The 21,598-nt window shown below is 36.0% G+C and overlaps 3 protein-coding genes across 5 annotated transcripts; 2 read left to right on the top strand and 1 right to left on the bottom strand.

The window, feature by feature from the left end:
- Window positions 1-456: 456 nt before the first annotated feature.
- Window positions 457-10,491, bottom strand: LOC140810938 (ribonuclease J-like). Of its 3 annotated transcripts, XM_073168861.1 has the most exons (18): window positions 10,372-10,491; window positions 10,143-10,276; window positions 9,549-9,777; window positions 9,104-9,227; window positions 8,421-8,477; window positions 7,793-7,984; window positions 7,608-7,685; window positions 6,160-6,342; window positions 5,996-6,076; window positions 5,109-5,174; window positions 4,929-5,021; window positions 4,044-4,169; window positions 3,300-3,413; window positions 2,995-3,090; window positions 2,731-2,828; window positions 2,198-2,649; window positions 954-1,393; window positions 457-851 (listed from the first exon to the last, which is right to left on the bottom strand). In XM_073168861.1, exons 3-18 carry the CDS (start codon window positions 9,713-9,715, stop codon window positions 756-758), a joined length of 2,463 nt encoding a protein of 820 aa, XP_073024962.1. In that variant the 5' UTR covers window positions 9,716-9,777; window positions 10,143-10,276; window positions 10,372-10,491; the 3' UTR covers window positions 457-755. The 3 variants fall into 3 exon arrangements, with proteins under 3 accessions (XP_073024962.1, XP_073024961.1, XP_073024963.1); XM_073168860.1 differs by having other exon boundaries at window positions 10,166-10,470; XM_073168862.1 differs by lacking the exons at window positions 10,143-10,276; window positions 10,372-10,491 and having other exon boundaries at window positions 9,118-9,227.
- A 1,312-nt stretch (window positions 10,492-11,803) lies between these two features.
- On the top strand, window positions 11,804-14,881 carry LOC140809528 (nucleolar protein 56-like). Its single transcript, XM_073167182.1, has 8 exons — window positions 11,804-12,103; window positions 12,489-12,703; window positions 12,802-12,959; window positions 13,141-13,328; window positions 13,404-13,656; window positions 13,792-13,940; window positions 14,037-14,171; window positions 14,454-14,881. The coding sequence occupies exons 1-8, from the start codon at window positions 11,899-11,901 to the stop codon at window positions 14,687-14,689; spliced, it is 1,539 nt and encodes a 512-aa protein (XP_073023283.1). The 5' UTR covers window positions 11,804-11,898; the 3' UTR covers window positions 14,690-14,881.
- Window positions 14,882-16,200: 1,319 nt separating this feature from the next.
- Window positions 16,201-18,508, top strand: LOC140809549 (malate synthase, glyoxysomal-like). Its single transcript, XM_073167205.1, has 4 exons — window positions 16,201-16,816; window positions 16,912-17,240; window positions 17,341-17,671; window positions 17,759-18,508. Exons 1-4 carry the CDS (start codon window positions 16,427-16,429, stop codon window positions 18,413-18,415), a joined length of 1,707 nt encoding a protein of 568 aa, XP_073023306.1. The 5' UTR covers window positions 16,201-16,426; the 3' UTR covers window positions 18,416-18,508.
- The last annotated feature ends 3,090 nt before the right edge of the window (window positions 18,509-21,598 follow it).

The following is a 21,598-nucleotide window of genomic DNA, read 5'->3' as shown; positions in this document are numbered from 1 at the left end:
ACCCCTGCCGTGACCATGATGATTGTACCTCCCGCTGCTCGCATCTTCAATATTTTCATTCACATCATCGTTGAAAAACTCAGTAGCAACGATTTAATAAGAGGAAGAGAGCGAAGATCGATGAAGACACTCGGTGTCGTGTGCGACGGTGTTGCGGACCATGATATGACGAAACTCATCCTCCAAACGATGCGTTCTCCGCACGTCAAATGGATGATCTCGTCAACTGCAGCCAAGTAATCGTTCGAAAATGACGAATCTGCTTCGTTCAGAATGACCAGCTCGGCTTCCGCAAATCGGGGGTCGATAACGGTGCGTTCATTGTTTTATTTAGAAAAAATATATGATTTGTATATCAAAAAATTTAAGAGAAACAAACGATGAATGTTTTATGTTGTGTTTTCTAGCCTAAATCATTCCTTATTCCATATTTCCGGGAAGCAAGATGAAATGAAATTTTATGTTACAGACCAAAGTATAAGTTCGCCTTCGATTCTTGAGGAATTTAAGCTACAAAATTATTCTCTTTTACAGTTTTTCCATTCCAACAGTTTGCATAAACAAGAAACGTCGATGCCTAAAGTTGCATAAAAATCTTTACACTGTTTTGTTAACATCAATCAAGGGAACCCCTACCCTTCTCTTTCAATGCATTTCTATTCTCTCAGAGGCTTGTTGTTCCTGTTTTTCAATAGAATGGCCACCTCCCCTGTTCTTGCTTGGAAAAACTTAGCTGTATAAACTACACTCACCGATCATTTGGATGCCTTCGTCTCCCGATCAGATAAGATCTTTTTCATATCCTCAAAATATGGCCAGCTCTTCTGCATTTTCATCTCAGTTTTACTTTCCTGTCGAAACAGAAATAGCAGACAAAATTCACAAAGAGATTTTCTTGGCATGTAAAGCTTCTATTATGGATAATTCATCTAAAGAAAAGAAAAACAGTAAACCTCGTATTTCTGAACTAAAGACGCCCACAAAGATTTACACTGTCCTGGACTTCGAGTAAATCCGTCAGACAAGAGATTTGAAGATATCTCTTCCCAAAGAGCCATTCGCCCCCTGAGGACTTGGAACCTGCTGTGAAGTTCCCCACGAAATTTGATAATTTTCTTCACCTCTTCGGGTTTCCATTTGTTTCTTTTTGTGGTCGTAGTGGTTCTTAGACTAGAATTTGGCAGGCCAGAATCGAGTTTAATGCTTTTCTGTTGGGCTTTTTCTTTTTGTTCCTCTTCTGGAAGCAAATCTCCGTTCCCTTTGGATTGATTGAGAACTGATGAGGTTAAAAATGACTTCCAGAAATCTTCAGACTCGTCAGCACTGGGAGCACTCTCAGGCAAGTCAGAATCAGACATCATTTCGTCTTCGTGAGGAACTGTCTCATTATTAACTGCAAAGAAAAGGAACTATCTCATTATTAACTGCCCAAACATAAAAACATTTCCAAAAGTTTAGGCAATCAAATCAAATTTCATACTGTTGTAATTGCGTTGAACGATTTGAATTTGAGAAAATGATTTGAGGAAAGGAAATGACTTAACTTTTGTATGAATTTTAAATCCATTATATTATTAGTTAATAAACAAACAAGTTAAAAATATAACATGAAAATTTCAATTTCATGTATTTCACGAGTACCCAAACAAGTGGGATAAATTTAGATCAAGGATTTGAAATTCTTTTATTTTGAAATTCTCTCATCCATATGCACCATAAAAGGTTTTGATAAATATAGTTTCACAAGTATGCTTACTTTCTTCCAAGAACTATAAAATAGAATCAAGCATTACCAAAAAATTGAACTAAATCAAATATTGTAAACCATATAACCCAACATCATGTTTCGATTTTTGTACTACATAGGCAATCACATCTTGCACAAGGGGAACTGTTTTTTCCAACGTGTATTAAGTAATATTTGTTAGATAAATTATGCCATACTTCTAATTATCAGTTTTATATCGGTTTCTTTTTATCACCATAACAACTTTATTATACAATTTTCACTACTTTATACCATTATATTCCAACTCCCCCACACCTTCCTTCTAACCACCTATTACATTCAATGCACAGTGATTCACAGATAACAGGCCTAACCACAGAAGTTCGTAAATAAGCAAGTATTTGGTCTACAACTTTGAAACCGGAATGTTGTTGAACAGAGAAGCAGTAAGCAAGAACAAAATATTACCTTCCAATTCTAGTTCTGTGGTGTTTCTCGCAATTGCAAGGCTGTTTCCATCTTCCTCAAGTAAATCAATAGGTTGTCTCTTATTTATCTGCCCATCGACCGATTTTCTCGAAGTTGAAATCTCAGAATTAATATGCCACTTCCCAGATAGTTTTGCATTGATCTCATCAGCTACAACTGCAACTGGATTTTCAAACGCAATTGCAATGACTTCAGGTCTTTTGCTGCTGTATTTCCTCACAATTTTTCTCAAACCTTCAGAAACTATTCTTTCCATGTGGGCCAGAGGGCAATTTACAGGACAGCTCGACAGTGCAGCATGCGCCGCTTTATGAAGTGCGTCTAAGAGTTTTCCTTTGTCAAGCCATAAGCATCGTGTAGTAATTCTTATTTTTCCTTTTAAAGCCTTCTCGACTGAATCATCCGTTGCTTGAGGGCGCAAAATTTCCATACTACATAACAGACAAAATTATTAACGTGCACAAACAAAGTCGACAAAGTTGTGTTTTTCTCCCCACAAAAGAAAGGCACACCTGACCACTATAATTCCATCAAAAGCTATCCTCATTCTTTCGTCAATGCACAGTTCAGCTGCTGTACCAAATGCTTTGTCACCATCATTGTACATCAACTGCATGATCAAAGTTAGACAGCAGAATGTTTTGATTTCTTCAAATACAAGAGCATGTAGGTGCCCTGACATAGACGAGAGAAATGGAGAGATATGTTTTGATTTCTTCAAATACAAGAGCATGTAGGTGCCCTGACATAGACGAGAGAGATGGAGAGAGAGAAACCTGCAGATTCTGTTTACCCAGGGAAGAAAAGCCGTTTGAGAGGACCCTTCTACTCCTCAAATGTGACACACCTAGCATTTCCCCGTTCTTTATAACCTGAAAGGACAAACCAAGTGAAAAAGGCACCCGATAGAGGTAATCCAGAGAGAAATTCAAAACGTTTTGATCAAATGATGATGATTGTTTACTGATAATAGGGAAATAATGAGGCCGCTCTATAAAATTAAGCCAAAGAATTTGGAAAGTTTACGAGGAAAAAAATTCTACAAGGAGAAGAGAGATTTTAACTGAAATAGATTACTTACTGCAGTATGCCGAATGCCAGTTGACTTCCCCAGCAGTTCATGTTCTTTCAAGAATAAGAGTTCTCCGTGAATGGGTAGAAAGTGTTGCGGCTTAACAATTTTAAGCACTTCTTCCTTAAAAACGAATCATATTAAATTCCACAAAAAGTGAAACGAATAACATAGTTGAACCCACGACAGGTAAAATTTCATCAATTTCGCAAATTATGGGAAAAAACAAAACAAAAAAATAATTATTACAAGAAATTAGCAAAATTAACCTAAAGTTATCTGGTTTATCATGTGATGACAATTTCTAGTCTATCCCTAAACATCTTGGAACGGCTATGCAAATTATAGAACGAAAAGGTAAAACAAAAGTTTCAGGGATGAAGAACATCCGCTGATCTACTTTTTTAAATCCCAAGACCAAATATATGGCCAGATCTCCCCATGGAATAAATATTATAGAGTTCTCCTACTTTGTTTCTTCAAGAAAAACTAAATCAACGACAGCATTTCATTTGTTTGACTAGAAAATGCAAAGGTGAATAATCAGAATAACATGCAAACAGAAAGGAGAATAACAGTGCCCTCTATGGTTCTAACAGCATAATAATCATTATAGCCATGTTATGAGAATTGAGACCGGAATGTTCAAGAATAGCTTTCGAACTTATCAGAGTTAAAAACAATCCTGCAGGCATCATCACGGCGAAAAATAGAAATTCAAAAGAGATTCTGGTAAAGAAATGAAAACCATACCAGTTCTTCACGATAGGCATGACCAGATGTATGCAGCATCTCATTTTTTCCCATCACTATTGTCGATCCAATTTCAGATACACGATTCAGCATTTTCATTACTCTTGTCTCATTACCTGGGATTACCTATATTAATAGGGTTTATTAAGCAGTGTCTGGAAAAATGCTAAAACAAAAAATAAACCATACAAGGTTCAAAATATTAAAAAAATGGAAATTTGTACAAGTTGGTTCTCCTACACTGTTTTCACATAAGTAACACTATCTATATCAGTTGCACTAGTTTCATTCACAGATGAATGACGTCTCGTGGATAGTTGATGCCAAAAGCACAGAAATACAAGTGTGCTAGCATAACAAAGCATCTAATAACAATATTAGAAGCATTTTTCTGTTTTTCTTCCTTAGGTTTCCACTGGGGATCGAAACCCCCTCTAAAAATTTGTGAAACAATATAAATGAATGATGCAATCGATTTACAAACCACACATGCTCATTCACATAAACTCACTGTATCATCCTTAGAACCATAATAATACAATCTAACTAGACACCACACCAATTGCTTCTACATTAATTGAATTGCAATATCCCCAGTGTCTAAACACCGCTATTTTATTCAATAGGATCCCACATCGTTTTCACAAATATTCAATAGGATCCCACGTCGTTTTCACAAATATTCAAATTTTTAAGCTTCTTTAACTTGTCCACTCTGGTTATCTCATAAAATCCCTTACTCAAGAACCAAATTCTGTTGTGTCCAAACCATCTTCTTACTTTCTTCACTTTGGTCACGCTGACAGGTTATTTATTGTATAACGTTATTACATTTGCAAGTATTAACCCAAAATATGAAGACTATTGACAAGAGAGAGTCATTACCTTCGCAGAATATAAAATCAAATCGTCTTTGTTCAACTTGAGAGAATGACTACTTCCATATGATGCAAGATTCAGTGCAGCACGTGGTTCAGCCTGAAGAATATTAAATCATATACTAGTCTCAACAATATGGACTTAAGCATAGGAAATAACAAAAGCATAATGTCCGCAATAACCCACTTGAGAACCAGTTGTGACAATTAGCAAGTCCTTTGGGGCATAAGCATCAATATCTTCCACTTTCACCTGCACACCAAAGTTATCTCAGGATGCATTGGGGAAATGACAATACAATGAGAACAAGATCATAATTGTCAACTTGGGGCAGAAGAATCATCCTCGCCCTTTATTTCCACGTGTCTAAATGCTGATTTTTCAGATATGCCAAACTTCAAGTTTTCTATCCAAAAATTAACATCCAATTTCAGGGTCAGGTGAGAATACGGAGAAGGGAAGACCCAAAAAAACACTGAATAAGCAATTTGTTCATGATATCACATCAACATTTTAATAAAACTTTGAGCAAATGATATCATATATGCCAATTGCAGATGATTGTCGTTCTGCCTCACTTTGCAACAATTATTAACACAATTTAGTGTGGAAAACTCAACAAAACCAGTTACACAAAGCTCGAACTTTCTCACTCCATAAATTGTAAAACGAGCAAAAAAAATTATGATTCAAAATATCTCATACCAATATAAGGAGAAAAACAAATCAATCAAACGGTCATAATAGAGCAAATAACATGCCACGAATGCTGGCACATGTTTAAGGTTTAGACATGTAATCACTCTGGCATAATCAACTATTAGCGACTACTTGGTACACTCAAAATTGCAATAATTTAATTCATCAATGCAATTCTCGAAACAGATTAAAAAGCTAATTTGATCGATGTCATGTCATTTTAGTAATTTTAAGTCAATGACATATTAGTTCATACTTATGCTCTAGGTTATGTCACATAGTGAAAAAAAAAACAAAGTACTTACCATAGATCCACCTAAAATCCAATTTTAAAGAGATATTTGTAAACCACGATTAATATAAAAAGCAATTACCAAAGTTGATGGATCGATGGGTGCCTTTCCATCTCTCCATGCAGCATCCAGGTATGTCCTCAAGGACATACCAACAAACACCTAAAAATGGATGACCGTGTCATATCCATGAACTTTTCAGAATGGTGCAAAGGAAGAAGCATTAAAAAAAAATCGGTGCATACCAGCTTTCGGCCAGTTAAATCGGCTGCTGCTTTTACACTTCCTAAGCGGTGAATATTTGATGCAAACTGAGTAGTTATTACCCTTCCTGTGGCGGATGAAATATGCCTCAATAATGAATTTGCCACAACTGTCTCGCTAAGTGTCCTTCCAGGAGACAGTACATTTGTTGAATCACTCATCATCTGCAGAACAGAATATGGATAATGAATTGCATTTCATGTCATTTTTTAAAAAGAAATACGTTGGTGGCTTGGTGCATCACTATACCAATGTATGAACCAATGCGTAAGTTTCCAACTTAGCACTTTCAAACCAATTATCCCGAGAAATGATAGAAACCACCCATAGAAGTCAAGCCTGGGACCAAGTTTGAGAATCATAACCAGGTTCAGAGATGGTGCACACTACCCAATGCTCTCCACGTCAAAACAACATCAAATATTTTTTTCCCATTTACTGGTTTTGCTTTCCTAGTTCCAATTAGGTCATATCATCCTAAGCAAGACATTACAGCAAAACCCTGAGTCTAGGACAAATAATCAAAAACCTAGCAATACTTTTGCTCAAACTTTTACATTTCCGCTTTAGTTATGTATCACCATTTAAGGAAATTCAAGTGACTTTTAAAGTTGAGAAATAAAAAAATAATTAGCAACAGAATTCCAGGACTGCAATTTGGCCACATAAAGTCAAATACTGTAGAAAATATCAGAAACCTGAGTGACAATTCAATAGTGCAAAAGTAAAAAAAATGCTTATGAAGATAATATCTGCTCTTCGATCAGAATTTTTTTTTTGAGGCAACAACAGTATTTTGAAAATTCTCCGCTGCACAAGAGGCCGGGAATTGAGGTAGGCAGGAATGGACTCTGAAAAAAAAAACATATTCATGGCTTGATGCACCAAAAATTAAGTCCATATTACCTGATCATATACTAATCTATGTCGGCTACAAAAATTTATTGTCATACGGCATTCAACCTTTCAAAGAGCAATCTCCATTGATAAGCCCAAAATTCAAATATTTGGTTAACTTTGTTAGCTAAACACCAAAATCAATGGTACAGATCTGAGTCAAAAACTAAAAATACAGACTTCATTTATGCATGTATGTGACAACGGTGGAACAGTATCCAACTCAGCCTCCAATTGGCTTGTTTTGACATATTTACTTCTTCTCGAGTGGTATATTTAAATTTTAATTATATCTTAAGATCTCCAAATTAAACTAATAGTTTACAAACAAACACGATCGTTTAACTAATTTTAGACAAAATATGCTCGTTGTCTAACAACAGGAATCTTTTTCTGGCAATCAAAAGACATTCTTTGCCCAAAATAAAGATCTCTGCTCATTCAATATACAAAGATCTTTTGACTCTGAATTGAGTTCTTTTATACATATTAAATAGGAAATGATTAGACATCGGGTGGGTCAAGTGCTCACCAAAGTTACTCCTTCCTTTGAGAGCTCTTCCAATGCCACACGATCAAAAACTTTCCCATCCAATGGAGACTCATCTATCTGTCAAATGTAAAATGAATGTTAAATAATGTAAAAAAATAAATACAAATAAGAATAAGGAAAATAATCACATACAAAAATAGATTTAAAAAAAAACAAACAATCACCTTCCAATCTCCCGTGTGAAGAATAGTACCATCAGCACAGCGGAAAACCAACCCAGCACAATCAGGAATTGAGTGTGTGACTGTAATTGGTTCGACTTCAAATGGTCCAGCAACAAATCTTCTTCGTGTCTTGAAAACCTTTAGCCTGGATGGAACCAAAATCCCAAACTCCTTTAGACGCTTTTTGATAAGCTGCATGGACCGAGAAGGACAATTAAAAATCAGATAAACATGCGCAGGTTTTGTATAAGTGGAACACTTGGAATTTATTAATTATCCTTGACGAATCAATAATAACCAATGAAATACCCCAAGGAAGATTAAAACATAGTTTTGGTCCTAAGATAACTTTCTAGAAGATATAAGGTAATTTCTGAAATTTTCTAAGATAAGAAAACACATATCAAGAGAGAAGTGTTGGAGTGAGCATTGCCATTGTTCTACTCCATATCCTATTTTGACAAGGGGGTTATTGTTGATTCACATCAATCCCACTTAGCCATCTATCTAATCATTACAATTAATGATAGATTAAGGATACAGTTAATCATGTCAACATGGGATTCCGTTGATGTGAAAACAAGAACAGAAAAATCCATTGACACATGAAACCATAATAATAACAAACCTCCATCGTGAAGGACGAAGCAAATATTGGTGTGTGAGCATCCAAAGCTGGGATGACCTGCAAACAAGACATCGTTATAGAAGGGTTTTCGAAAAAGTGCACAAGAGAACAAGACATGCATCTCAATGCAGACAGAAATTTGTTGCGTCTTACATCATTCTCAAAGGCTACTTCGGTACAAATGCACAATGTTCATATCATAAACCTTTGCCCAGTCATAAACTGAGAAATTAAAACCACATACCATTCCTCTGCCTTGAAAGACAAAGGATAATAAAGAGAGAAAAGAACTGACCGTCACAAACATTGCAAGTCTCTCAACAGCATAATATATATTCAATACATGTTATTTATTGAATAATGAACAGGATAGTATCCAAATAGGCTGATACTGTACAAGCCTAACAAATGATGGCGAGTCAGCAAAGCAAGTGTTTTAAACTAAACATAAAGCAAATGGATGAACACCACTGCAGGAACAGCTAAATGTGATGACCAACAAAAGAAAAATAACTGGTTTTCAGAGTTTAATCGGGATTTTATTTAGACAAAATCAAACTTTTTTACTCGCAATCACATATAAAACTCTATGGATGAATCATCCTTTGAATACAAAATTTCAGAATTTCAAATGTGAAAATATTATGAATACCACATTTCGAGAGGCAGAATAGAAACTTTACCCAAGGCAACGCACCAATGTGATCTTCATGCCCATGTGTAATTACTACTGCTTCAATTTTGTGACTCCATTTTTTAATAAAAGTGGTATCAGGAATAATCTTCTGGACACCAAGCTCATCATAGCTGGAATCACGAAAACGATTAAGATATATCATATAATTTGATCAAAATAGAACCAAGTGAAAACGAAAAAGATAAAATATGTGCATCTGGCAGTAGAGAGTTCCAGTATCCGCCATTTTTTGACGTATTGGAATTTGTCTCATTTAATTGTTTCACTGTGCGAAAATAGAAGAACACCAGTTTTCCTATTCTTAAAGAACAAGGATCGTGAAGGAGTGAGACTGAGACAGAAAAATTCCTCACGCAACAAGCATCAGCGTCAGGAATGTTGATTACTGAAGATGATGAATATCCAGGTACTTCTGTAATATGGGAACTTACTCTGGGAACATTACACCAGCATCAATCAAAATATAACGATCATAATTTCCAACAAGCATGCAATTCATCCCAATTTCTCCAAGACCGCCTATTGGTAGTATACGTAAAGGAGGTCCATCAGATCCTTCGTAAAATTGCTCCATCTTGCGTTTAACAGAATCCTCCATACTCTTTCCAGGTCCTTCTGTTCTCCCCGACCTTCCCTGATGTGCTTTGGAGTTACGGACACCTGAAAAAAGCATGATTATTTCATCAAATAGTGAACTATGACACAATTACAAAGTGGATAATAGTGTTGAGTCAACATTTCTAAATTATCCAAGATACCAAGACAAGTAGCATATGCTCAGTATTTGACGTGAAAAGAAAGTGATTCCAATTACAAGATCGATTAATGGTGACATACAAATGCCAACACCACATCAATCAATATGTCTTGACAGTAGCACATAAAAAAGGAGCTTTCGGCCAACCTCTTTTCCAATACTATCCCCTTACAACGTCGAATAACATATCACCGAGTAAAATGCGTCCATACAGTATTTGTCAAGCATAACACGGAATTTCAAAAATAAAAATAAAAAAAACAAATACTTTGACGATTTTTATCAGCATACGCTTTATGGAAGGAGCTGATTCACAGCAAGAAATGGAACTTCTCCCGGGTTTTGCTTGATACCATAAGAGCTTGTGGGGACATACTGGAATTACACCCAAAGAGGCCATTCCTAAACAATACAATTACACAATCACGTGTACTTATGAAAGTATCTGGAGCCTCTAAATTCAGAAAGAATGAGAGATGGGGCAGCAAAATCCAAACCCCTGAACTTCAAAATGCTAGAGTGCGCGCAGGGTTTAAGCGATTTGTGATGCGGGAAGAATAAGCTAATATCCGTTGCTTATCAACAAAATAAAAAGGGAGAGGAAAAAAGGAAAAATGCTGGAAAATGGACCTTGCAAATGACGTCATATGTCGCTTCTTGCGCAATGAGCGTTTTTAAAGTAAAATTAAAGGGGGTCATTCAAAAAAAAGTGAAATTTGCGTAAAAGGCACTGTAAAATATTAATAGGCACTTGACCTCAACATTTTTTAAAAACAAAAAATTATGAGTCAATTTTGAGATATGAATCTTCGATTCGACTTAATCAATGAAAATTATTGTTTTTCATGTCAAAATAATTATTTTTACTACAAAAGTATTATTTTTTTATTAGTTAAGTTATTAAAAATATATGTCGATCTGAGTGAAAAAATTTATTTATTTTATCTCAAAACTATTGTTTTTTATTGTATTTTGAATCAAATTAACTCGTCTCACGAATATAAATTTATTAGATCATTACACAAAAGATTTAATCATTTTTAAAATGGATGTTCATGTGTCCTCATATATGTAGCTGCTAATTCATGTGCTCTAGGTACATATGATAATATATATTTCATATTTTATATTTCTAAATAAATATACAAGAAATCACTTTTTAAAAATACATTTTATTTGTTTCTTATATTAGATTGTGTTTGTAGCATAAATTTTTTAAATAAAATTTAACTTTGTTTACTAAAACGTTTAATCAATGAAAATATCTATTATGAAATCGTCTCACGAATCTATTTTCATAAGATAGATCAATCTGATTCATACTTCAAGTGAAAATTGATACTTTTAGCATAAAAAATAATATATTTTCATGAATCGAATTAAGTTGAAACTATATCTTACAAAATTAATATGTAGAACAGCTCAGAAGAATTTTTGTGTTAATCGGTAGTCTTTTGTGGACTCCAATGTCTTTCAAGATATTTTTTTTTTCAGAGATAAAGAGTTTTACAATTCTATTAATTTTTTAAAAAATGAGAGTTTTTTAAATATAAAATTTAAATTAAAATAGCTGGGTTTCTTCCAACTTTGGAAATAATTACACCCTTGGCTAATATGGGCTTTTTCTTGGAGTTTTATGACTATTTTAAATTTACACACACAAAAAATTATTTAGATGAGCGGGAAAAAAATTATTTTAATGTTATAAATATTATTTTTTTATTATAAATATAGACATAATTTCGTATCATGAATAAATATCTATAAAACTTTCTCACAAAAACATATTCTATAATTTATTTTTATTATTTTAGCATATAAAAATTTATTATTACGTGTCCATATTATGTTTTAAAAAAAGAAAATAACAACAATAAATATAATAATAATTGGGAAATGGGTAATGTGAAATAATTTTTTGATATGTTCTTTAGTGGGACCTTAGTTAAACCCTAACTTCCCTTCAGCGCCCCCAGCCATCCGTCGTGAACGATATTCCTGTGGTGATAGAGAGGGAGAGGGAAATGGCTCTGTACGTGTTGTACGAGTCAGCTTCCGGATATGGGCTGTTCTTGGTGCATGGGATTGATGAAATTGGGCAGAATACGGAGGCGGTTAGGAGCTCTATATCGGACCTGAACCGGTTCGGGAAGGTTGTTAAGCTGGCCGCTTTTAGCCCTTATGATTCTGCGCTTGATGCTCTGAACCAATGTAACGCAATCTCTGAAGGTGAAAAGGCTTTGTTGCTTTCATTTTTTTGGACGGTTCTCATTGGTTGTGAGGAATAGTGTGATTTTTTTTGTGTGGTTAATGCGTGATGTAAGCATATTCTCATCCAAAGAATTCAAGGAGCTAGCGGGTAACGTAAATTTTAGAGGGTTTTTGAAATGAGGTGGGAATGGAGTGTTGTGGATTAGAACCTATGGGCTGTCGACTTCCCGCGCCTTTTTAATGATTTTTTTTTTGTGCGAAAAAAGAGGCACGCATACCTGACTTTTTTTATTTTTTGTTCTCTGGGAAGTAGGGAGAATTTTTGTTTTTATTTTAGAGTGCGATTGCTGAGATTGCTGAAGTGTACAATAATACTGTTTGTTTGCTGTTTACGTGAGTTCAGGGCAAATGACCGATGAGCTGAGGAATTTTTTGGAGCTCACCCTTCCAAAAGTCAAGGAGGGTAAGAAGCCAAAGTTCAGCTTAGGAGTGGCTGAGCCAAAGCTTGGATCAAATATTTATGAAGTAACTAAGATTCCGTGCCAAAGCAATGAGTTTATTCTTGAGATTGTTCGGGGTGTGCGATTACATTTTGATCGATTTATTGAGAACCTTAAGGTTGGTGAATTTCAATACCTTTTTCTTGATTTGAATACTTTGTTGTGTAAAAAAAAGCATGTATTTGATTTATCTTTAATCCTTTTAAATATGAATAGCCCGGTGATCTGGAAAAAGCACAACTTGGACTGGGTCATAGTTACAGCAGAGCCAAGGTGAAGTTCAATGTGAATCGTGTAGACAATATGGTTATTCAGGCTATCTTTCTCCTTGATACTCTTGATAAAGATATAAATTCATTCTCCATGAGAGCAAGGTCAGTTTTGAACTTGGCTAGTTTGGGTGTGTTTGCAGTATGTTAATTATATATTCTAGGCCTTGCCTTTACTGGATTGGATGGTTATTAGTTCATCAGCAATCCATTTTAGTTTTTTGCTGTTTGCGTTTAGTAACATACGATGATTAAATATGGGGCGTATTTCTTCTTTTTCCTGCAGAGAATGGTACTCGTGGCATTTTCCTGAATTAGCAAAGATTGTGAATGACAACTTTCTGTATGCCAAAGTCGCAAAATATGTGGAGAATAAATCAAAGTTATCTGAGGTCAACTTATCAGACCTGACAGACATAGTTGGGGATGAAGATAAAGCAAAGGAGATCATAGAGGCTGCCAAAGCATCCATGGGTACAGTTTCTGATTGCACTTGGTCTTTGAATCCATGCTGTATCTAATACTGATCTGTTTTCTTTATGTTTTCAGGACAGGATTTGTCCCAAATAGACTTGATTAATGTCAAGCAATTTGCTCAAAGGGTGATTGACCTTGCTGAGTACAGGAAAAAGCTGTACGATTATCTGGTTTCCAAAATGAATGACATAGCGCCTAATTTGGCTGCTCTTATTGGTGAAGTTGTAGGTGCACGTTTGATTTCCCATGCTGGTAGTCTCACAAACTTGGCAAAATGCCCTTCTTCCACTCTTCAGATTCTTGGTGCTGAGAAGGCTCTCTTTAGGTAGTTTCATATTGTTTGCATGTGTGTTGATTCATTGTTTTCATTATTTGCTTAAACAGTTTTGATGTCTATTATAATTAGGTGATTTTTTTTTTCAATTTTTCATTTCCTGGCTTTACCTGATAATTTATGCAGAGCGTTGAAAACTCGTGGGAACACTCCAAAGTATGGTCTTATATTCCATTCTTCCTTTATTGGGCGTGCATCTGCTCGGAACAAAGGTCGAATGGCTCGTTATCTTGCAAACAAGTGCTCTATTGCTTCTCGTATTGACTGTTTCCTAGGCAAGTAATTTTTTTCTTTACACGTTGATTGATCTGAACTGGTCTTGTGCATGCCATCGGGCTGTTGATGAACAGAGGCATAATTTTATGATGCAGAGAAAAGTACCAGTGCTTTTGGAGAAAAACTTCGTGAACAAGTCGAAGAGCGGCTAGACTTTTATGATAAAGGGGTTGCTCCTCGTAAAAACATTGATGTGATGAAATCTGCAATCACAACTGTTGAGAGCAAAGGTTTGGACGCATCTGACTACTTCTCTATGTAAAGATAATATCTCGCAAATGAAGTGTCAATTTATTGCATGGATAAGCGTCTATAGGCCTTCGGTTTCTGAATGGTTCTAGATGCTTGTGAGAAAGAGAATGTACATAAAAAGGAAGGGGTAAAGGCCTAATTTGGTAGCGCATATCTGTGCTTCCACAGCTTAGGAAATATCTCGTGTTTGCTTTAATCTTTATTTTTCCCTATATACGGCACGCTCATAAACCCTTTTTCATCTGTGCAATCTTTGATAGAGGATGAGCCTGCAGCTTTTATGAATGGAGATGCCAAAGACAAGCCTAAAACTGAAAAGAAGAAGAAAAAGGAGAAACGAAAGACGGAACAAGAGGAACTGGAGGAAAAGAACGATGCAAATGCAGGAGATGGGACTGCAAAAAAGAAGAAAAAGAAGAGGAAAGATGAGATGGAGGTTGATGCTGCTGTAGCTGTTGACGGAGGAAAAAGGAAGAAAAAGAAGTCTGAGAAATGATATGAGCGAATGAACTGTGGTAAGATCTTCATCGTTTGAAAATTTATATTTACCTGTGACCCCATTTTATGGAATGTCGATTCCGCTTTTGCTATTATGGAATATTGAGTTTATGTATCGTGTTTGCTACTTGGTAGGACTTTTTATTTCGTGTATGTTATTTGGTAATATCATATATAATTTTGCCTTGAAGTTGTTTTTCAAAATCATCGACTGTTTAAACCATATTCAGAAATAATTTCAAAACAATAAAATGTCTCTTATCTAGTTTTCGGAATTTGAAAGAATATTTGACTATTATTATTTTAAATGAGTCAAGTAATTGTATACATATAGTGGAGACGGTTCAATTCTCCGTCTTCATCTACAAAACTGGCCGGAAAAGCCCACCAAAATCTCTATCCGTTGACACGATGAAGAAAGTAGGGGCGAACTTTATTAATTGTGTAGTTTTCTTATGTATTAATTGTAATATGATTTTATCATTGGAACTATTAATATCAATAATATAAATAAACAAATCAAAATATAATTGTTGATAAATAAATAATTGACAAGCTTCTGAAATTCTAAAGAAGGTGATGGGTAAGAAATAATTGTGATCATAAATGAGTTCAAGGATTTAACAATTCCACATGATATATAAAATATTCGTAATTAAAATTAAATTTGTTTCTTGTAACCGAAATATTTGTGATTAACACTTATTTTTACATTAACTTTAGCAATGAAAAATATATTTTCGGATAAGATTTACGATCAAGTTGGTAAAGAATCAGTGTAGGAGCCGTTGTTTTGATTATTATATTTCTACAAAATGGTACAGTTTTGCAATCTTGACATATTTTCAGTTCAAATCAAATTCAAGCTTTCAAGGACAAAAATCTACAACTAGAAAATCAGATCATGGTCACACCAGTCACTGTTGTAAACGAATTCAGTTTATTTATAAACTTTTCGAACCGACTAAAATATTTTATTTGTACTCAATTATTTGTACTCAAATTCGAATTGAACTCGAACATATTTGAAATTTTTGTCGAACCGAAATCGGGTCCAAATCATAATGTCCGGTTGCTCTCGCTAGACTTGATATTTATTATATTAAAAATGTAGAACTCATAAACGATGAAAAGTTCATAGGCAGCCTTTCCCAATTTACTAATATTCAAAAAATACTACATTTTTAAGGCGAAAACTTGTGTGAAATGGTCTTATAGATCGTATTTGTGAGACCGATCTCTTATTTGAGTCACCCATGAAAAATTATTATTTTTTATGTTAAAAGTATTACTTTTTATAATGAAATAATGAATATGAGTAGGATTGATCTGTCTCACATATTATGATCCGTGAGACGGTCTAACATGAGACCCACTCCATTTTTAACATGCATTTTCTCATTTAAAGAAATAATAATTTTGAGCCAGTGGCCCAGTATATGAATTCAATTGACAATCCGATATATCTTCAATAAACCTCATCTCCCGAGGCAGGGCACATAGTTCAAAGCAAAATCCCATACCACCTTCTTTCTTTCCTTTATTTTGCATTTATCCTCGATCTAGATCAACTTTTTGCATCATCCGACGCGCATAGATCCAAAAAACATGTCCATTTTCGGGCCATGACGACGAAATCCTTCGTATCTATCCCCGTAGGCCGTAACCCTTTAAATATATCCCATTCTGCCACCATGCATTTCACTCTAGAGATTTGATTTTAAAACAAAAAACAATGGTGGGTTTCGAAATTGAATCAGCTCCTTCGAAAGGAAGGAAGCCTTTCGTGGGTTACGATGTGCCCGAAGGAGTGGATATCAGGGGAAGATACGATGCGGAGTTTGCTAGAATTCTCACGAAGGATGCCATGCAATTTGTGGCTGGTTTGCAGAGAGAGTTCAGGGGGCATATTAAGTATGCGATGGAGTGTAGAAAGGACGCGAAGATGAGGTATAATAATGGGGCGTTGCCGGGTTTTGATCCGGCCACCAAGTACGTGAGGGAAGCGGAGTGGATTTGCGCACCGCCGCCTCCGGCGGTGGATGATCGGAGGGTGGAGATCACGGGGCCCGTCGAGAGGAAGATGATCATCAATGCACTGAATTCTGGAGCTAAGGTTTTTATGGTGAGTTGAGTAAATGCACATCGAAGATTATCTATATGTTCGACCATTGAATCTTTTCTTTCTCTTTTTTTTTTTGTGAATTTGTTTATGTGTAGGCTGATTTTGAAGATGCTCTTTCTCCAAGCTGGGAAAACCTTGTGCGTGGTCACGTAAACTTGAAGGATGCCGTGAATGGAACCATAAGGTTCAACGACGAAGCCAGAAACAGAGTTTACAAGCTCAATGATCGAAACATAGCCAAGCTTTTCGTTCGACCTCGAGGCTGGCATCTCCCCGAGTCTCACGTCTTTATCGATGGGGAGCCTGTCACTGGTTGTCTCCTTGATTTTGGCCTTTATTTCTACCACAACTGGTCTGCGTTTCGTAAAAATCAAGGCGAAGGATTTGGACCCTTCTTCTATCTCCCCAAAATGGAACACTCCAGGTTAATATATAATTACTCCTTCGTTCTCTTTTTCAATGTTATCCTTCTAGAGAACATTGACATAAGAAAGGCTTACTATTGCGTTTTGTTGTTGAATCAGGGAAGCGAAAATATGGAACAGTGTATTCGAGAGAGCTGAAAAAATGGCTGGAATCGAGAAGGGCAGCATAAGAGCGACTGTTCTGGTCGAAACACTCCCGGCAGTGTTTCAAATGGACGAGATTCTGTACGAGCTGAGAGAACATTCGGCAGGCTTGAACTGCGGCAGATGGGATTACATCTTCAGCTACATCAAGACATTTCAGGCTCACCCTGATCGCCTGCTGCCTGACCGAGTTCAAGTCGGCATGACGCAACACTTCATGAGAAGTTACTCGGATTTACTAATCCGAACATGTCACCGGCGGGGAGTCCACGCAATGGGAGGCATGGTATGTGTCATCCCCGATCATATATCAGGATTATTGATTCGTTTATATTGTCATTTGATTTATTGAAAGTCGTGCACATGATATCAGGCAGCTCAGATCCCAATCCGAGATGACCCAAAGGCGAACGAGGCTGCACTTGATTTAGTCAGAAAGGACAAGCTAAGAGAAGTGAAAGCAGGGCATGATGGAACCTGGGCAGCTCACCCGGGCCTGATCCCAGCCATCATGGAAGTCTTCACCGACAACATGCACAACAAAGCCAACCAAATCCATTCCATGAAACGCGAAGACGCGGCCCACATCACCGAGGACGACCTCCTACAAATCCCAAGGGGCGTCAGGACCCTGGAAGGCCTCCGACTCAACACCCGAGTGGGGATCCAATATATGGCCGCTTGGCTCACGGGCACGGGATCCGTCCCACTCTACAATCTCATGGAAGACGCCGCCACGGCTGAGATAAGCCGAGTTCAGAACTGGCAGTGGCTGAAATACGGAGCGGAGTTGGATGGGGACGGGCTGGGCGTGAGGGTGAGCCGGGACCTATTCGGGAGAGTGGTGGAGGAGGAGATGGGGAGGATCGAGAGGGAAGTTGGGAAGGAGAAGTTCAAGAAGGGAATGTATGTTGAAGCTAGCAAGATTTTCACGAGGCAATGCATTTCTTCCACTCTGGATGATTTTCTGACTCTTGATGCTTATAATCACATTGTCGTCCATCATCCCACGGGATCCTCCAAGCTTTAAATTACTTTTTTAATTTGCTGGATTTCCTACTTTATGTAGCATCGTGTTTGTATTTGTTCTTCCATGAACATTCGAGTTAATGTTGTGTGCTAATTGATAATGAATAAATAATGGCCTTGGACATCCTCACATTTTGATTTTGAAATCATTCTGGTCATATATCTTTGATTGATTCATGTAAAAAAAACTTGATTTTAGAGTAAACCCTTTTTACATTAAAGAAAACTGAATACATAATTATGCATAGAAAACAATGGTTTGTGGATCTTATTATTAATTTGATTTCGAATTCAAAATACCGAGGAAGGAATATTATTGGTTCCGTTTCCGATGCCCATGCAAATCTTCAACAGGCAGGCAGAACGGAGCTAGACATCTTATTAAGCGGGGGCAAATATTTGATAGCTGAAGCGTTCGGAATTAGGGAGGGCATTTAGTTGGATAAAAGAGACATTTTTTACAAATAATCCTTGAATCCGATTCTCTAGTGCTTATTAATTCACTACAGGATGATGACATATCGAGCACACATTTAAATGAGTGTGTCGACCTCTTGTAAAACGTTTTAAAGCCGTGGGTTCCCAAATTAAAGCAAATAATATTATAAGGGAGTTAGACCGTTATATTTGATATAAGAACGACTTTGGATGGGCTTGGAATGATTGAGCAAACCTCAACGAGTACTATTAGTCTCGAAGAGGATTGAAAGGGTCCTTAGGCGAAATCTCACGTCGTCAAACTACGGGAGAAATGTTTGACATTAAAATGAATGTATGACAACTCCTTGCGACGAGTTTTAAAGTCGTGAGGCCACGAGCTAAAATGGATAATATCACAAGTGTGATGGACCGTTATATTTGGTATCATAGCAACTCCGCGTGAGTTTGGGATGATGGGGCGAACCTTAGCGGGGACGCTGAGTCGTGAAAAAGGGCTAAGAGTCTCTTAGGCGAAATCTCACTTCGCCAAACACGAGAAAGATGCCGAGCATTTAAATGTGTGTGACGAATACTTGTAACGCGTTTTAAAACCGTGAGGCTACGAGCCAAATCAGACAATACCACAATTGGGCTGATCAGTTACATTTGTTATTAGATCTACTTTGCATGAGCTTGAAATGATGGGGGTAAATCTCAGCGAAGACTCTAAGTCCCCGAAAGGGCGTATGTTTATGATTAGTTCTGGGAACCTACGAGCGTGCTTCAAACATAATATTTACTGGTGAATTAAATCAAATTTGGTTTAAAACGAAGGGAAAATTACTTGAAGTATCCTTCGTAAGAAAGTTGATCAGTTAAAGCTTTTAGCTTGTGTAAACTGATTAACTGAAATAAGAGGGGTCAGTTCTTGCTTATATCAGTTCAGTTATAGTGAGAACTGAACTTATATCAGCTCGAACTGATCAAATCAGTTTAAAAATAATAGTTAAACAGTTAAATAAACAATATATGTTTACGGATGTTCAAAGACTTCAACTGCTTCTACGTCACCCCTTTTACCACATCGGATAAGTTTCACTAGAAGATTTTGATTTATACAACATCTTGTACAAACTCACTAAGCTTAGGATTTACGCTACTGCCTAATCTGAACTCCTAGTCTAGATTGAAGGCATCACCTTTTCAGCCAACACTTGTTTAACGTCTATGTTTCAAAGACTACGTACACAAGTTTAATGTCTTTGTGCAAGACTCGTTCAACTTTCCAATACGCTTTATTCTATGTGTTTATGTGAATGATGGTATGTGCGTGTACGATAACTGATATATGAATACAAAACGAAAGCGTTCTCACACACTGAGGGAATTGTGCTTCTAATCTAAACTGATAACACGATGAAGTGTTCCTTCAAATATGGGCTGGTTGCTTCTTGTAAGCTAATATGAATTGAGTGTGTCCTATCTTTCTCTCTCTGTTTTTCATACACTTGTTTGTTGATGGTCTTGATATTATATTTATAGAGGCAATGTGACCATACATCAAGATTCATCAAATGTGTATTAGTCAATGGGTCAAATGACTGATCTCGAGCGAGTATCATGTTTGGGTGAACCCGCCATACATATTTATATATGCATACTTTACATACATAAATGTACCCTGAATTTATATACATATATCACATATTGTATATATATTTATATATTATATACAATTATTTAAATTTTTTTTAATTAAATGTATAGCGGGTTTACGGGTCTACGTAGAAATTTTAGGCGAAGCGGCTCTAAAAAATGGTGGGCGGGATCGGGTCCTAATTTATTAATGGGCCGGGTCATGAGTTTGGCCAAACTCGACCTGTTGTCATCCCTAATTATTAGTCTAATGATGATTAAGTCGTGGTGTTCCATACTTGGGATCTCGAAGATGACTTCTGTACCCGGATGCCCAGATCCATAACTGGGATGTGGACCACCGTATACTAGCTAGACTACCCGAGCTTGGCTTCCTCTAAGCATCCACGACTAAACATGACCCAGACTTAAGATGACCCGAATATATACAGTTTTCAGACCTAAGACGACTCGAATATAACCGGTGGTATCACTAAAGGTTGACTCGCCTCACAAATTATGTTTTTATAATAGGTTTATTGTGAGACACTTTCACGATTCTATATTCATGAGACATATTGTAATAAAAAATAATATTTTGACATAAAAGTAGTTTTTTTATAAAACTGGTCGAGTTGAAGATCAATATAACAAAATTGACATGTGAGACCATCTCATATGAATTTCTTTTCTTTTTTTATTTAAAATTTTGGTTAAACAAAACTCTATTCACACTAATTCACCAAGATTATCTCAAGTTTATCTAAGTTTAAAACTCAAACAAAGATGAGTAAGTCTAATGTGAGACAGTCTCATAAATCATTATTCATGAGATAAGTCCACCCAACTATATTTACAATAAAAAATAATAATTTTAACATAAAAATAATATTTTTTAATGAATAACCTAAATAAAATATTCATCTTAGAAAATTGATCTGTAAGATCGTTTCTCATGAATTTTTGTGAACAAAAATTATTCCAATCTTATCTAAGATTCAAATAATCATATAACTTTTAGCCTAAAAATTTAGTGAACAAAATCATAAATTATCAAAATAATCGTTTTAATTTGAATTTATCTGAAGAATAATGAAAATAGCATACGATGTTAGATATTTTATTGAAA

The sequence above is a fragment of the Primulina eburnea genome, chromosome 13, assembly GCF_022965805.1.
Source record: "Primulina eburnea isolate SZY01 chromosome 13, ASM2296580v1, whole genome shotgun sequence".
NCBI lineage: Eukaryota > Viridiplantae > Streptophyta > Magnoliopsida > Lamiales > Gesneriaceae > Primulina > Primulina eburnea.
This window is presented reverse-complemented; position numbering and strand designations above follow the sequence as displayed.

Bases quoted from the DNA above. Each gene is read 5' to 3' on its own strand.
- LOC140809528 (XM_073167182.1), top strand. From the start codon at position 11,899: ATGGCTCTGTACGTGTTGTACGAGTCAGCTTCCGGATATGGGCTGTTC. The intron at 12,104-12,488 runs GTGAAAAGGCTT...ACGTGAGTTCAG, and splicing joins ATGTAACGCAATCTCTGAAG to GGCAAATGACCGATGAGCTG. The intron at 13,941-14,036 runs GCAAGTAATTTT...TTTATGATGCAG, and splicing joins TCGTATTGACTGTTTCCTAG to AGAAAAGTACCAGTGCTTTT.
- LOC140810938 (XM_073168860.1), bottom strand. From the start codon at position 10,274: ATGGCCTCTTTGGGTGTAATTCCAGTATGTCCCCACAAGCTCTTATGG. The intron at 9,778-10,165 runs GTATGCTGATAA...TGCTTTTTTCAG, and splicing joins ATCAGCTCCTTCCATAAAGC to GTGTCCGTAACTCCAAAGCA. The intron at 4,170-4,928 runs GTAATGACTCTC...CTATTAATATAG, and splicing joins TGATTTTATATTCTGCGAAG to GTAATCCCAGGTAATGAGAC.
- LOC140809549 (XM_073167205.1), top strand. From the start codon at position 16,427: ATGGTGGGTTTCGAAATTGAATCAGCTCCTTCGAAAGGAAGGAAGCCT. The intron at 16,817-16,911 runs GTGAGTTGAGTA...GTTTATGTGTAG, and splicing joins CTGGAGCTAAGGTTTTTATG to GCTGATTTTGAAGATGCTCT. The intron at 17,241-17,340 runs GTTAATATATAA...TTGTTGAATCAG, and splicing joins CCCAAAATGGAACACTCCAG to GGAAGCGAAAATATGGAACA.